The sequence below is a fragment of the Calypte anna genome, chromosome W, assembly GCF_003957555.1.
Source record: "Calypte anna isolate BGI_N300 chromosome W, bCalAnn1_v1.p, whole genome shotgun sequence".
Taxonomy (NCBI): Eukaryota; Metazoa; Chordata; class Aves; order Apodiformes; family Trochilidae; genus Calypte; species Calypte anna.
The window spans coordinates 24,041,850-24,055,271 of record NC_044276.1 but is presented as its reverse complement, the minus strand read 5'-3'; the positions used below and the strand labels follow the sequence as shown (position 1 = coordinate 24,055,271).

The following is a 13,422-nucleotide window of genomic DNA, read 5'->3' as shown; positions in this document are numbered from 1 at the left end:
GTTCTCAAGACTAAAAGCTTAATTTGTTTTTTATTTTCCCCCCAAGCAATCATTTAACTTTTTCTCTCTTTTCTTTTCCTTTTAGCTGTGGTCAGTGCCATCCCAGTGCCAACTCTAGAAAGTGCCCAGTACCCTGGGATCCTGCCATCCCCCACCTGTGGGTACCCCCACCCACAGTTCACCCTCCGCCCGGTGCCCTTCCCCACCCTCTCTGTGGACAGGACCTTTGGAGCAGGACGAAGTCAGTATCCTATTTTTTTTCCTCTTCTTACCTATAAAAATGCTTGGGAAGAAGTTGGGTTGAAGCACTGGGGTTGATTTTGATGCAAATCACATTCTCTTGGTTTGTTTTGGGGGTTTTTTTTGGGTTCATTTTGGTTTGGGAGCATCACCTGGCTGTGGGTTGTCTCTCCTCCTTCAGTAGCTCCAGTTGCAATTTCCAATCCCTGCTGAACACCTTCAGAGTTGTTGGATCTCTAATCCAAACCTCTCTTTTCCACTCTGCTTTCCTTGGCTTTCTGCAAAATGAGGATATTCCCAGAAAAGTGCAAGCATCCAGAGCAATCCTTCAGCCCAAGGCACAAGCTGGGATCAGCAGGCAGTAAAATCCATGTAAAAAATAATCATAGAATCATAGAATCATAGAATCATAGAATTAGCTGGGTTGGAAGGGACCTCAGAGATCATCTAGTCCAACCCTTGACCCACCGGAGCAGTTGCTAGACCATGGCACTGAGTGCCACATCCAGTCTTTTTTTAAATGTCTCCAGGGACGGAGAATCTACCACCTCACCGGGCAGTCCATTCCAATGCCTGATCACCCTCTCCGTGAAGAAATTCTTTCTAATATCTAACCTAAACCTCCCCTGGCACAACTTAAGACTGTGTCCTCTTGTCTTGTTGAAGGTCGTCTGTGAAAAGAGTCCAGTTCCCACCTCGCTACAGCCTCCTTTCAGGGAGTTGTAGACAGCAATGAGGTCTCCCCTGAGCCTCCTCTTCTTCAGGCTGAACAGCCCCAGCTCTCTCAGCCTCTCCTCATAGGGTCTGTGCTCGAGTCCCTTCACCAGCCTGGTTGCCCTCCTTTGGACCTGTTCCAAGACCTCTACATCCTTCTTAAACTGAGGGGCCCAGAACTGGACACAGTACTCGAGGTGTGGCCTCACCAGCGCTGAGTACAGGGGCAGAATCACCTCCCTGGACCTGCTGGTGACGCTGTTTCTGATACAGGCCAGGATGCCATTGGCCTTCTTGGCCACCTGGCCACACTGCTGGCTCATGTTCAGTTTCTTGTCAATGCAGACTCCCAGGTCCCTTTCTGCCTGGCTGCTCTCCAGCCACTCTGTCCCCAGCCTGTAGTGCTGCATGGGGTTGTTGTGGCCAAAGTGCAGGACCCGGCACTTGGCCTTGTTGAACCTCATCCCCTTGGGATCAGCCCAGCTCTCCAGTCTGTCCAGGTCCCTCTGCAGAGCCCTCCTGCCTTCGAGTTGGTCCACACTTCCTCCCAGCTTGGTGTCATCTGCGAATTTGCTGATGATGGACTCAATCCCTTCGTCTAAGTCGTCGATAAAGATATTAAACAGAACTGGGCCCAATACTGATCCCTGGGGGACACCATACTGATCCCTGGGGGACACCAAATAAACCATGTTTAACCCATGACAGCTCTGACATGACCTCTCCACCCAGGTTTAGCTGCCCTCATCTCTAGAAACCTTTCCTTCATCTCCTAAATTGCTAAGATTTCAGCCAGTGGTTTCTTGCTTCCATCAGAGCCAAGAAATCAGTTTCTTTCCAAGTCCTTCAGCACCTTGGAATATTCCATCTCACATCCCTCATCTCTCCAGCCTCATTGCTTCTCCTCAGTACTAAAAAGCTTTGTGGTTTGGGTGTCCCCAGGACCATTCTTCACCACCTTCCAAACTTCCCCATCAGCCTCTTCCTCACCATCTGCCTCTGGCATCATTATTTTGGGGGGTTTTCATGTTTTCTAAGGGTTCTCCCTTAGCTCTACTGAAAACCAACTCAGAATTTTTGCCAGATTGATGTCATGCTGTGTTTTCTCTCACCACAGGGAGGGTTCATCAGCAAATGTCTGATTTTTTTCCTCCTCTTGCAGTCAGTCTTCTTCTTTCAGTCTGGTTGATGATGTCCTTTCAAAACCAGGTGGGAAATTCCTCTGGAGGGGCTCTCTGGCTCCATCAGCTTTTGATTTGCTCCTTGAGTATCAAATCCACCCCAAATGGGATGCACAGAAACAAAGTAGGTGGAGTTTCTGGCTTGAAATGGATAAAATATTGGGTAAAATTAATTCCCCTGGGCCTGATCATGGAAGGATGGAAGGAAAAAGAAAAACAAATGAAGATCACCCAGTCCAACCATTAACCCAGCACAACCCCATGGCCCTCAGCACCACAATTCCATGGATTTGTATCCCCTCCAGGAATGATGGGGACTCCAGGCCCTGCCAACCCTTCCCAGGGAGAAATTGTTCCCCAGCTCCAACCTAAACCTCCCCTAAAGGCTCAGTGGAGGGTTAGGAGATGCCACCTGTCCCCATGGGGGTCCTGAGCTTGCTGTGCCACCCTGAGCTCTGCAGCCTCTGCACTTGGGGCTGGAGTGGCTCTGAGCACAGTTCCACTTGGAGGGATCTCATCAGGCTCTGCAGAGAGTCACACAATCCTTGGGCTTGGAAAAAAACCTTGGAGAGCATCAACTCCAACCCTTAACCCAGCACTGCCAAGGCCACCACTGCCCCATGGCCCTCAGCACCACATCTCCAGGCCTTGGAAATCCCTCCAGGAATGATGGGGACTCCAGACCCTGCCCTGGGCAGCCTGGGCCAGGCCCTGACAACCCTTGCCAGGGAGAAATTCTTCCCAAGCTCCAACCTAAACCTCCAGCTCAATTCCTCTTCTCCCATCCCTTCTTCCTTGGGAGCAGAGCCCGACCCCCCCTGGCTCCAACCTCCTCTCAGGGGGTTGCAGAGAGCCAGAAGGTCTCCCCTCAGCCTCCTCTTCTCCAAACCAAACATTCCCAATTCCCTCAGCTGCTCCTCACAAGTTCTCCAGAACTTTCTCCTTGTGCTCCAGACCCTTTCCCAGCTCTGACACAAGCCAGGATGCTGGTGGCCACCTGGGCACCCCCTGGCTCCTCTTGTGTCACCCCCAGCTCCTTTCCCTCTGGGCACTTCCCTGGCGCATTGCCTGGGATTGGGGTCACCCAAGTGCCACCAACTCCATCTCACAGGATGGAGAAAACCAGACTCCAGGCTGTGTTCCCACCATATCCACAACCCCCTTCTTCATCCTCCAAACCCAGCAGCACTCCAAGCAGAGCTGCCTTGAGCTCTCCTTGAATGGCAGCCCCCATTTCCTTGATATTCTCAAGAAATAAAACTTTAGAAACAGCCTGGGCCAGGCCCTGACAACCCTTGCCAGGGAGAAATTCTTCCCAAGCTCCAATCTAAACCTCCAGCTCAATTCCTCTTCTCCCATCCCTTCTTCCTTGGGAGCAGAGCCCGACCCCCCCTGGCTCCAACCTCCTCTCAGGGGCTTGCAGAGAGCCACAAGGTCTCCCCTCAGCCTCCTTTGCTCCAGGATCTGGACTTCTCTGGTCTCTCCAGACCCTTCCCCAGCTCCATTCCCTTCTCTGGACACACTCCAACCCCTCAATGTCCTTCTTGGCCTCAGGGGCCCAGAACTGAGCCCAGGATTTGAGGTTGAGCAGCAGATTGCCAGTAAGGAAAAGTTTTCTGCAAGAGGCTTGAATGCAAAGCATTAGAAGGACCTGAGGGGTTTTGTTGGTGGTGTTTTGGGTTTTTTGGGGTTTTTTCTGGTGTGTTTTACCCTTGGGTGAAACCCCCCCTTGGTGTTTGAGCAATTGCAGCTGTATCTGGAGAAGAAATGCCCAGCAATAAATCCTCTGAGACAGACTCTACCTCTGATGCCTCACAACCAATTATTCCATTGATCCAAATACAGCAAGAAAACCCCCTGAATAAATCATATGCAGGGTGTTGCTGGGCATCCTGCTGGACAGATGATGCTCAAACCCTTTCATCTGCTTCTCCAGGCTTTTTGCATTGACCTGAAAATTCAAGGGTTGCCACTTATCTTTAGGACAAATGCTCTGCTGATGAGGAAACTAAAAAAAAAATGGAAAAAAAGAGTCAGGTCTCAGCCAGAGAGCTTGAATAATAACCTGACTTGTCTCTTTGATTACTTCAGATGATAGCACCAGCCATAAAATAAAACTGCTGAGGATCAGAGGGTTTTTTTCCAAGCAGAAAATATCTCTGAGCCATAATAAAGTGGTTGTTGTACAGCCAGCACTCACCCCACAGCTTCTCTTCTCCTCTAGAGTGCCATCACACCTATAATTCCCTCAAGATCTGGAGGAGAAGATGGTGAGAAGCCTGGTTTGCCACATCTTCCAGATGGAAAAAATACTGGAAAAAGGTGCCCAGAGAGGTGGGAGATGCCCCATACCTGGAATCATCCCAGGTCAGGTTGGATGGGGCTCTGAGCAACCTGCTCCAGTTGGAGGTAGCAACTTAACCCTCCACATGATCCTCAGAAAATGTTCTTTTTTTTAGTATTATTTCCTAGTATTAAAAAGGATTGAAAACCCTATGGACCCAAAGAAGAAAACAACCATTAGATTAATAGCTTGAGATAGCCAGAGCAAAGTATTCTGGACTAGAAATCATTTTATCTGTTCAATCCACAGAAAATATTTCCTGAGCACTTTTCCTCTTGGAGTTGGGAGTTTCCTCTTCCAGCTGGGAAGCTTTAATCCCTTCTGCAGCTGCTTTCTGGCCTTACTGGTAATGGTCATTTGTAGTCACTCTTTGAGTTCAGCAGGGGATGATGAGAGCTGGAATGGAGTTATGCTTAAGGTCATGTTAAGCAACTCATATTTTTTTCTTTTCCTCCAGAAATCATCAGCAAAGCAATTTCTAATATTTTTTTTTCCCATTATGTTTTAGCCACAGAGGATTTTCAAGTGTTTCTGCCAAACTCCCCTGCTTCAGGATTGTATTAGCAGTTTTTAAAAGTATTTTTCCTCAATATTCTTTGGGATGGAGCTGAAATTGCAGGAGAGTAGCAAGCAGGCAATAATTGCAGTAAAAATAACCACTTGCTTGTGTTATTCCCAGCAGGAATGAGGCCCTGGTTTGGCAGCAGGTGTATAGTCTGGCTGAAATGATATTTAAAACCCTGTGATAATTCAAAAAGTCTTGACCAGATGAGGAGCAAAGTTCAGGCATTTGAAGCCCCTATCTGCCAGCACAAACTCTGTGTTGCTGTTCCTTTTTTTGTTTGATTTTTCCTTCCCTCAGGTTGGGGCAGAGCCCAGAGCTCCAAACCCAAGTGGGAATTATTCCAGGGTTATTTCTTAATAGAAAGTGCACAAATCTGGTTGGTTAAGTCTCAATGTTCCTTTCATAATTTTATATTTATTTTAGAATACAACAAAGTTTTTAGCCAAGGCTTCTCCAAAGAGACTCTCATTGGGTTTTGGAGGAGAACTCCATGCAGAGCAGGATATTTTCTTTACCCACCAAAATATTTGACTCAACTAAAGATCATTACTGGTATTCATAGAATCATAGAATCATAGAATGGGCTGGGTTGGAAGGGAGCTCAGAGCTCATCAAGTCCAACCCTTGATCCACTCCCCCCGTGGTTCCCAGCCCATGGCACTCAGTGCCACATCCAGGCTCTTTGGAAAGATCTCCAGACACGGAGAATCCACTACTTCCCTGGGCAGCCCATTCCAAGGGCTGATCACCCTCTCCAGAAAGAAATTCTTTCTCAGCTCCAACCTAAACCTCCCCTGGCACAACTTGAGACCCTTTGTGCCCTCTTGTCTTGCTGAGAGTTGCCTGGGAAAAGAGCCCAACCCCCCCCTGGCTCCAACCTCCTTTCAGGGAGTTGCAGAGAGTGATGAGGTCTCCCCTGAGCCTCCTCTTCTCCAGCCTCAACACCCCCAGCTCCCTCAGCCTCTCCTCATAAGGTCTGTGCTCGAGTCCCTTCACCAGCCTGGTTGCCCTCCTTTGGACCTGCTCCAGGACCTCAAGCTCCTTCCTAAACTGAGGGGCCCAGAACTGGACACAGGACTCAAGCTGTGGCCTCCCCAGGGCTGAGCACAGGGGCAGAATCCCTTCCCTGGACCTGCTGGCCACGCTCTTCCTCAGCCAGCCCAGGATGCCATTGGCCTTCTTGCCCACCTGGCCACACTGCTGCCTCCTCTTCAGCTTCCTGGCAAGCCAGACTCCCAGCTCCCTTGCTGCAACCACTCCCTGCCCAGCCTGGAGCTCCCCAGGGGCTTCTTGTGGCCAAAGTGCAGGACCTGGCCCTTGGAATCTTCAACCTCATCCCCTTGGGATCAGCCCAACTCTCCAGTCTCTCCAGGTCCCTCTGCAGAGCCCTCCTGCCTTCCAGCTGATCCACACTTCCCCCCAGCTTAGTGTCAGCTGGGAATTTCCTGAGGATGGACTCAATGCCCTCCTCTAAATCCTCCCTCAAGATATTAAACAGCACTGGGCCCAACACTGATCCCTGGGGGACACCACTAGTGACCGGCCGCCATTTTGATGCAGCCCCGTTCAGCACCACTCTCTGGGCCCGGCCCTCCAGCCAGTTCCTAACCCAGCACAGAGTGCTCCTGTCCAAGCTGCAGGCTGCCAGTATTACCAAGCTTCAAAGTCAGCTGGGATTCTGCTTTCTGGAAAAAAACAAAGGTAACCATGGAATCATCATGGTTGGAAAGGAGTTCGGAGCTCATCCATCAGTCCTAAGGAAAAAAGAAATTGGAGGTTGTTGTTTATTCCATTTACACTTCTCTGAGAATAACAAAATAATCTGGTTTTTTGGAAATCCTTTAGAGCTGTCAGGTTGCTGCCCACAGGCAGAAATCCCCCTGGAGGGGTTTCAAAGCCAGGGAGATGCAGCGATCAGGGCCAGGATTTAGTGGTGGCCTTGGGAGTTCTGCTTCAGGGTTGGACCTGATGATCAGATGTTTATTAATTCTGTTATTTTCTTTGTTTTCTCAACCTCCTGGGAGTCTGAAGAATGTGAAGGAACCAGTAGTGAGTTTCTAATCATGGCCAAAAGTCAGTGGTGGGTGAAGAGCTGTGCCCCAAGTCCAAGTGATGCCCTGGGGATGTCAGTGACTTCTTTTATCCTCTTCCTACCCAGTATTTTCTGCACTTCCCACACCCCACAGAAATTATTCTGCTCTTAGCTGGCAGAATGAGAAGTTTTGACATCTAATACATTTCAAGATGACCTTTATTTTATTTTTTTTTTTGCCTTCCAAGTCCTGGTGATGTTAGACCATACCCACCCACCCTGAAACCTGTCATCCTAAGATTGCAATTTATAGTTTGGGCACAACCAGAGGGCTTTTTAATTTTGTCTCAGCTTGCTTTACCTTCATTTTGTGTCTGCTTCTCTTCTGGATTCTCCAGGCCAGAGGTTGATAGTGAAAGCTGCTTTTGAGAAGCCCTGCAGAGCCCTGGGAAGCAGTTTGTTGTATTAAATGGTTGAAGTGGAACCCTGAAAGCCTTGGTTTGAATATATATATTTATATCTTTGAAGAATTGGTTTGAATATAGGTTAATAAAGTCCTGGTTTGGGGCACCAGATGTTCCAGGGAAAACGATGCTCACCAAGGCTGGGTGATTGGTTCTGTGGAAATGAATGAAGCCTTTTTTTGTTGGTTTTTATGTCTAGTTTTCTCCACCAGGACTGGATCAGCACTTCACATGATGAGTTTCCCTGGTTGTAGCTTGTTCCAGTCTCCACATGAAGTCTTTGTGTGTTCATTGATTTTTAATATTTAAAAAGAGAAAAGGAGATGAAAATGTCACGCTTGGGGATTGGGTTGGGGTTTTGTGCTGGTTTTCTTTTTTTTCAAGGGAAACATTCTGAGTTCTTGATGGCCCTGGCTTCTCATTTACTTTCTGAGGGAACCATTTCCAGATTTCCTGCAGCTCTTTTAAAGGGTGGAAGCTGACTCCATCCCTTGCAAACCAGAGGAGGAGGAGGAGGAGGAGGAAATGGAACGTGAAAAAAAAAACCCAAAACCCATCACCTCACCAACAGTTCTTTGGTTTCACTTTCTTTTTCTCTTGCTTGCTTTCTTACAGGTGGGAGTGAAGGGACAGCCCCCCAGCAGCCCTCCTTGCTACCCCAGACCCAGCCTGAGCACCCCAACCACGAGGATGCTCCCAGCAGAACCATCCCCACCGCCTGCGTCCGTCCCACCCACCCTCTCCGCAGCTTTGCCAACCCCTTGCTACCTCCTCCCATGAGTGCAATAGAACCCAAGGTCCCTTACACACCACTTCTGTCTCAAACAGGTATGGTTTGAAGCCCTGGCTTGGGCATTTCCTGAGGAAATCAAGGGAGGAAAAGATTGGAAGTGGGGCTTGAAGAAATATCAAGGAGTGGTTGCAGGGTGGGAAGTGGATAAAAACTTTACTCCACTTTTATCATCATCATCGAGTCCAGAGGAGGCCACAAAGATGATCTAAGGGCTGGAGAACCTCAAGGGAGCTGGGATTGTTCAGAGGACTTTGGGGGACCTCTGAGCTGCCTTCTAGTTCCTTAAGGGAGCCTCCAGGAAGGCTGCCCAGGGACTTTTCCCAAGAGTGTCAGAACGGGAGAAGGGGAAATGGATTTAAAGTGCAGGAGAAGAGGGTTCAGACTGGATTTTAGGAAGAAATTCTTCAGCAGGAGGTGCTAAGACTCTGGAACAGAGAAGCTGTGGCTGCTCCCCCCCTGGAGGGGTTCAAGGCCAGGTTGGATGAGGCTTGGAGCATCCTTGGGTGGATGAGAGGTGTCTGGAGATGAACTCTGAGCTCCCTTCCAGCCATTCCCTGATTCTGTGATCTGTCATTCTGGCTTAAAACCTGAGGATGAGGCAATATCTTAAGTTAAGAAAAGGATCAAAATTAATTAAATGAGGTGCCAAATTAATCACTTGGTCTTGTTTCCCATCTCCTGGGAAGCTTGACCCAGTGCCACACTCTTGACTCTTATTTCAGGGCTTGCCTTTTTGATCATGAAAGGGGTTAAAACATCTCTAGGTGTTTCAAACATCTCTAGAGCTCTTTTAAACCTTCCCCTTGGGTCAAATGAGGCCATTTGTATGAAATCTCTGGGATCTCATTGGAACTCTTTGCCCTACTCCTTTAGCTTGGCCAATCTCCAGTTTGGCTCAGAAAACCTTGGAGATCCTGGCTTGATTTTTATTTCTTTTCTGTCCCAGCCCCCTGTGAGAGGCAAAACCTCTCTGCACTTTTCCTGGGAGCATCCATCAGCCAGTAATCCAGTTTTCTGCCAGCAGGCAGGAGTAAATAAATCCTTATTTTCTGGAGAACTGCTTTTTTTATTATTATTTAATTAGTTTAAGTGATGAGAAGTCCCTGACTTGCTGCCCTATTACTTTAGTGCCTGGACCATGGCAAAACATCCCAAGTGGATGAAAAATGCCATGAGGAATGAATCCAATCAATTCCTCAGCTTAAAGTCACATTCCAATGTGGGAATTTTCCTTTTAAACCTGGGATGTTCCTGAGTGGGATAGAACTATCTGGCACCTCTCCTCTGGAGCTGGGAGAGTTGGGATTCAGCTTGGAGCATCTTCCAGTGCCTGAAGGGGCTCCAGGAAAGCTGGGGAGGGTCTTGGGATAAGGGAAGGGAGGGATGGGATAAGGGGAAAGGGTTTCAAGCTAAAAGAGAGGAGATATAATGAGATTTTAGGAAGAAATTCTTTAATTTGAGGGTGCTGGAGAGCTCACCCAGAGAATAGATGAGCACAAAGCTTTTTTTTTTTTGGCTTTGCTTAACTTTAAGCATTAAGGTATCTCCTCTAATATTTTATCTACTCTTATCAAGGACATGGGAGTCATCAAGAGCAGTCAGCATGGTTTTATCAAGGGTAAATCATGTTTGACTAACCTCATAGCCTTCTATGAGGAAATTACTAGGTGGAGAGATGATGGAAGAGCGGTAGATGTGGTTTATCTTGATTTCAGTAAAGCATTTGACACCGTCTCTCACAGCATCCTTGTAGATAAGTTGATCAAGTATGGGTTTGGTGATCAGGTAGTGAGGTGGATCAGGAACTGGTTGAAAGGAAGGAGTCAGAGAGTTGTAGTCAATGGGGCAGAATCTGGTTGGAGGTGTGTGACCAGTGGAGTCCCTCAGGGGTCGGTACTGGGACCGGTGTTGTTCAATATCTTCATCAACGACTTGGATGAGGGTATAGAATGTACCCTCAGCAAGTTTGCTGATGACACTAAGCTGGGAGGAGTGGCTGACACACCAGAAGGCTGTGCTGCCATTCAGAGAGACTTAGACAGGCTGGAGAGTTGGGCAGGGAGAAACATGATGAAATTCAACAAGGGGAAGTGTAGAGTTTTGCATTTGGGGAAGAAGAACACGATGGCCCAGTATAGGTTGGGGGCTGACCTGCTGGAGAGCAGTGGAGGTGAAAGAGACCTGGGGGTCCTGGTTGACAAGAAGATGACCATGAGCCAGCAATGTGCCCTTGTGGCCAAGAAGGCCAATGGCATCCTGTAGTGAGACAGGACCAGGTGCCCTGAGTTATTGATGAGTGGGTGTGGGTTCACCTGTGTCTGGCCTCCCTCCTGAGCATGTGCAGGAGCAGGGGGCCAATAAGAGAGCAGCTGACACCCACGGAGAGAGCTCTCACTCTTCAGTGAGGATGGAGAAGTCCACAGCTCGAGGAGCCCCAGGAGCAGGCAAGAAGGGGTAGATCCCGGAGCCCCAGGAACAGCCCTAGGACATCGTCCAGGAATGGGCTAAACCCCGAGGCCTCAGGATCAGCCCTAGGAGCAAGAAGGGCTCCTCCTGCTACAGCATCCTGGGGTGCATTAGAAAGGGTGTGGTTAGTAGGTCAAGAGAGGTTCTCCTCCCCCTCTATTCTGCATTGGTGAGGCCGCACCTGGAGTATTGTGTCCAGTTCTGGGCCCCTCAGTTCAAGAAGGACAGGGAAGTGCTTGAAAGAGTCCAGCGCAGAGCTACTAAGATGATGAATGGAGTGGAACATCTCCCTTCTGAGGAAAGGCTGAGGGAGCTGGGTCTCTTTAGTTTGGAGAAAAGGAGACTGAGGGGTGACCTCATCAATGTTTTCAAACATGTAAGGGGTGAGTGTCAGGGAGATGGAGTTAGGCTCTTCTCAGTGGTGACCAGTGATAGGACAAGGGGTAATGGGTGTAAATTGGAGCACAGGAGGTTCAAGTTGAATATCCAGAAAAATGTTTTTCCTGTAAGGGTGACAGAGCCCTGGAACAGGCTGCCCAGGGGGGTCGTGGAGTCTCCTTCACTGGAGACATTCAAAACCCACCTGGACACGTTCCTATGCGAGGTACTCTGGGTGGCCCTGCTCTGGCAGGGGGGGGTTGGACTAGATGAGCTTTCGAGGTCCCTTCCAACCCCTAGGATTCTGTGATTCTGTGATTATAATTAATTGTTAAACTCTATCATATGGCTCATAAAAAAGACAGAGACCATTCTTCAACTGGGGGTAGAAGCCACAGGGGTGGGAATAAATAATAAAAAGGTTGTGCTCCTGCTTTTGGGTCAGGACTTCAGCTTAATCCAGGGCTAAATCTACCATTTTCTGCCTTTTTTTTTCCTTTCCCTTTTTCATTCTGACCCCATCAAGCCCTTCCCATTGATGTTTTCTCTGCTTTTTTTATCACTGCTTTCTGAAGGAGCACTTGCAGTTCCCTAATCCTCCTCCTGAATAACTCCAGGGTTTTTCCAGCCCCCCCTTTTTTGCAAATCCTACCCATCAGCATATAAGTGATTTGATTTAGTCCCCTTTCAGGTTAAATAGCAAATGTTTGATGGAGTGTTGAGCTTCTTGCATTATAGATCTGACATAAATTCCACTACTGGACAGGAAAAAATGTATTTTTTATTTTTTTTTTAGCCTCCTAAATGAAAAATCCTTTTAGGTCTTGCTGATCAGCTGCACTTTAAATGAACCTGAATTAAAAGGTCATTTTTCTGCTGAAGAAATAAGTGGGAGGTGAGAGAAAATCCAGTTTGTCCAGTGCTGGTTTTCTTTTAGCTTGTGTCACAGGTCTGAACCTTCAGCATTTTCAAGCTTCTGGATCTTGTGTCAGATGGTAAAAAATGCTTTTTTTTTTTTATTTATTGGTACTTCACCAAAAAAGTGGAGTTGGAAATCCAAGTTTCCAACTGGAAATCCAATCTGAGTCTTCCTGGAATCACCCCAGAGCTAAAAAAAAAAAATAATTTTTATTATATAGAAGAATTGAGCTTGATTTTTGAGCTTGATTTTCCTTCCTCCTGCCCCAAACTCACCTGGAAGAAAGCAAGGAAAGGAAAAATGAACAGGATATATTTAGTTTTTAATGTTCAAATGAGTCTGGAAGTAAAGGTGAGGAGTGAGAAGGAGAAATCAGGCAGTAAAAATAGCTCAGGGTAAAAAGCAGGATATTACCTGGACATGGGATAAATCCTTCCCATTCCCAAATGGGAAAAGAAAGCCTGGGAAGAAAATCAGCTCCATGAGATGGTGTTTTGCTGTTTTTCTGTCTTTTCCCCTATTTTCCCCCCTTTCTTTGGAAGAAAAGAACCTAAAAAGCAAGCTCAGAGTAAAGGGTTGCAGTGTTAAAACCAGGAGCTAAGGGTTAAATAGACAAGGGATGAGATCAAGAGGGAAAAAAAACCCTGGAGAAGCCACATCAGGTGGCTTGGAGTGGATTTGCCTTTTGGGGGGGTTCATTTATTAATTTCTTTTGTAGGTTCAGACCCAAGTGCTGGTTTCTGAGTGTCTCAAAACCCTTCCAGGTTTTGAGAAAAAAATGGATTTTTTATTAAGAAGTGGAAGTGAAAACCATTTAATTTTCTTTTATAAAAATAAATATATTTGAATGTGCAGCTCTTAGAAGGTTGAATCTTTGGGGACAGCTCTTCCTGGGAGCTCTAGGAAGTTTTTAGAAGTCTTTTAGCTATGAAACTGGAGCTGGAAGAGGGTGGGAATCTCTGTGGCCATCTTTTTGCTTTGGGGACCTGGGATTTTTGCTTTGATTTTGCTTCAAATCCCCAAATTTCCTGCAATCCCTTTTTTTTTTTTTTTTCCCCCATACTCCCAACTTCTCATTTTGCTTTTTTTTTCTCTCTTCCAGGGCCCAACCTGCCCAAGGCTCAGGTTAAAACAGCATCCCTTGGCTTGGCAGGAAAAGCCAGGTCACCTCTGCTGCCTGTCTCCGTGCCCACAGCCCCAGAGGCAACAGAAGATGGCCACAAGCAGCCAGAGGACTCCACCAATGTAAGAACCCTCTCCCTGAGCCACCCTCCTTCCAAAGTTCAGCACCCAATTAGCACATGAATTTTTAATTAACACCCTCCT

At 47.5% G+C, this 13,422-nt stretch overlaps 1 protein-coding gene across 1 annotated transcript in view; it reads left to right on the top strand.

Annotated features, from left to right (window-relative positions):
* Nucleotides 1-13,422, top strand: part of DCC (DCC netrin 1 receptor) — a 459,073-nt gene that overhangs the window by 441,957 nt on the left and 3,694 nt on the right. The window contains exons 26-28 of the mRNA XM_030468363.1: nucleotides 86-241; nucleotides 8,156-8,368; nucleotides 13,199-13,341. Of these exons, the coding sequence (XP_030324223.1) occupies nucleotides 86-241; nucleotides 8,156-8,368; nucleotides 13,199-13,341 (512 nt within the window). The remainder of the gene's footprint in view (nucleotides 1-85; nucleotides 242-8,155; nucleotides 8,369-13,198; nucleotides 13,342-13,422) is intronic.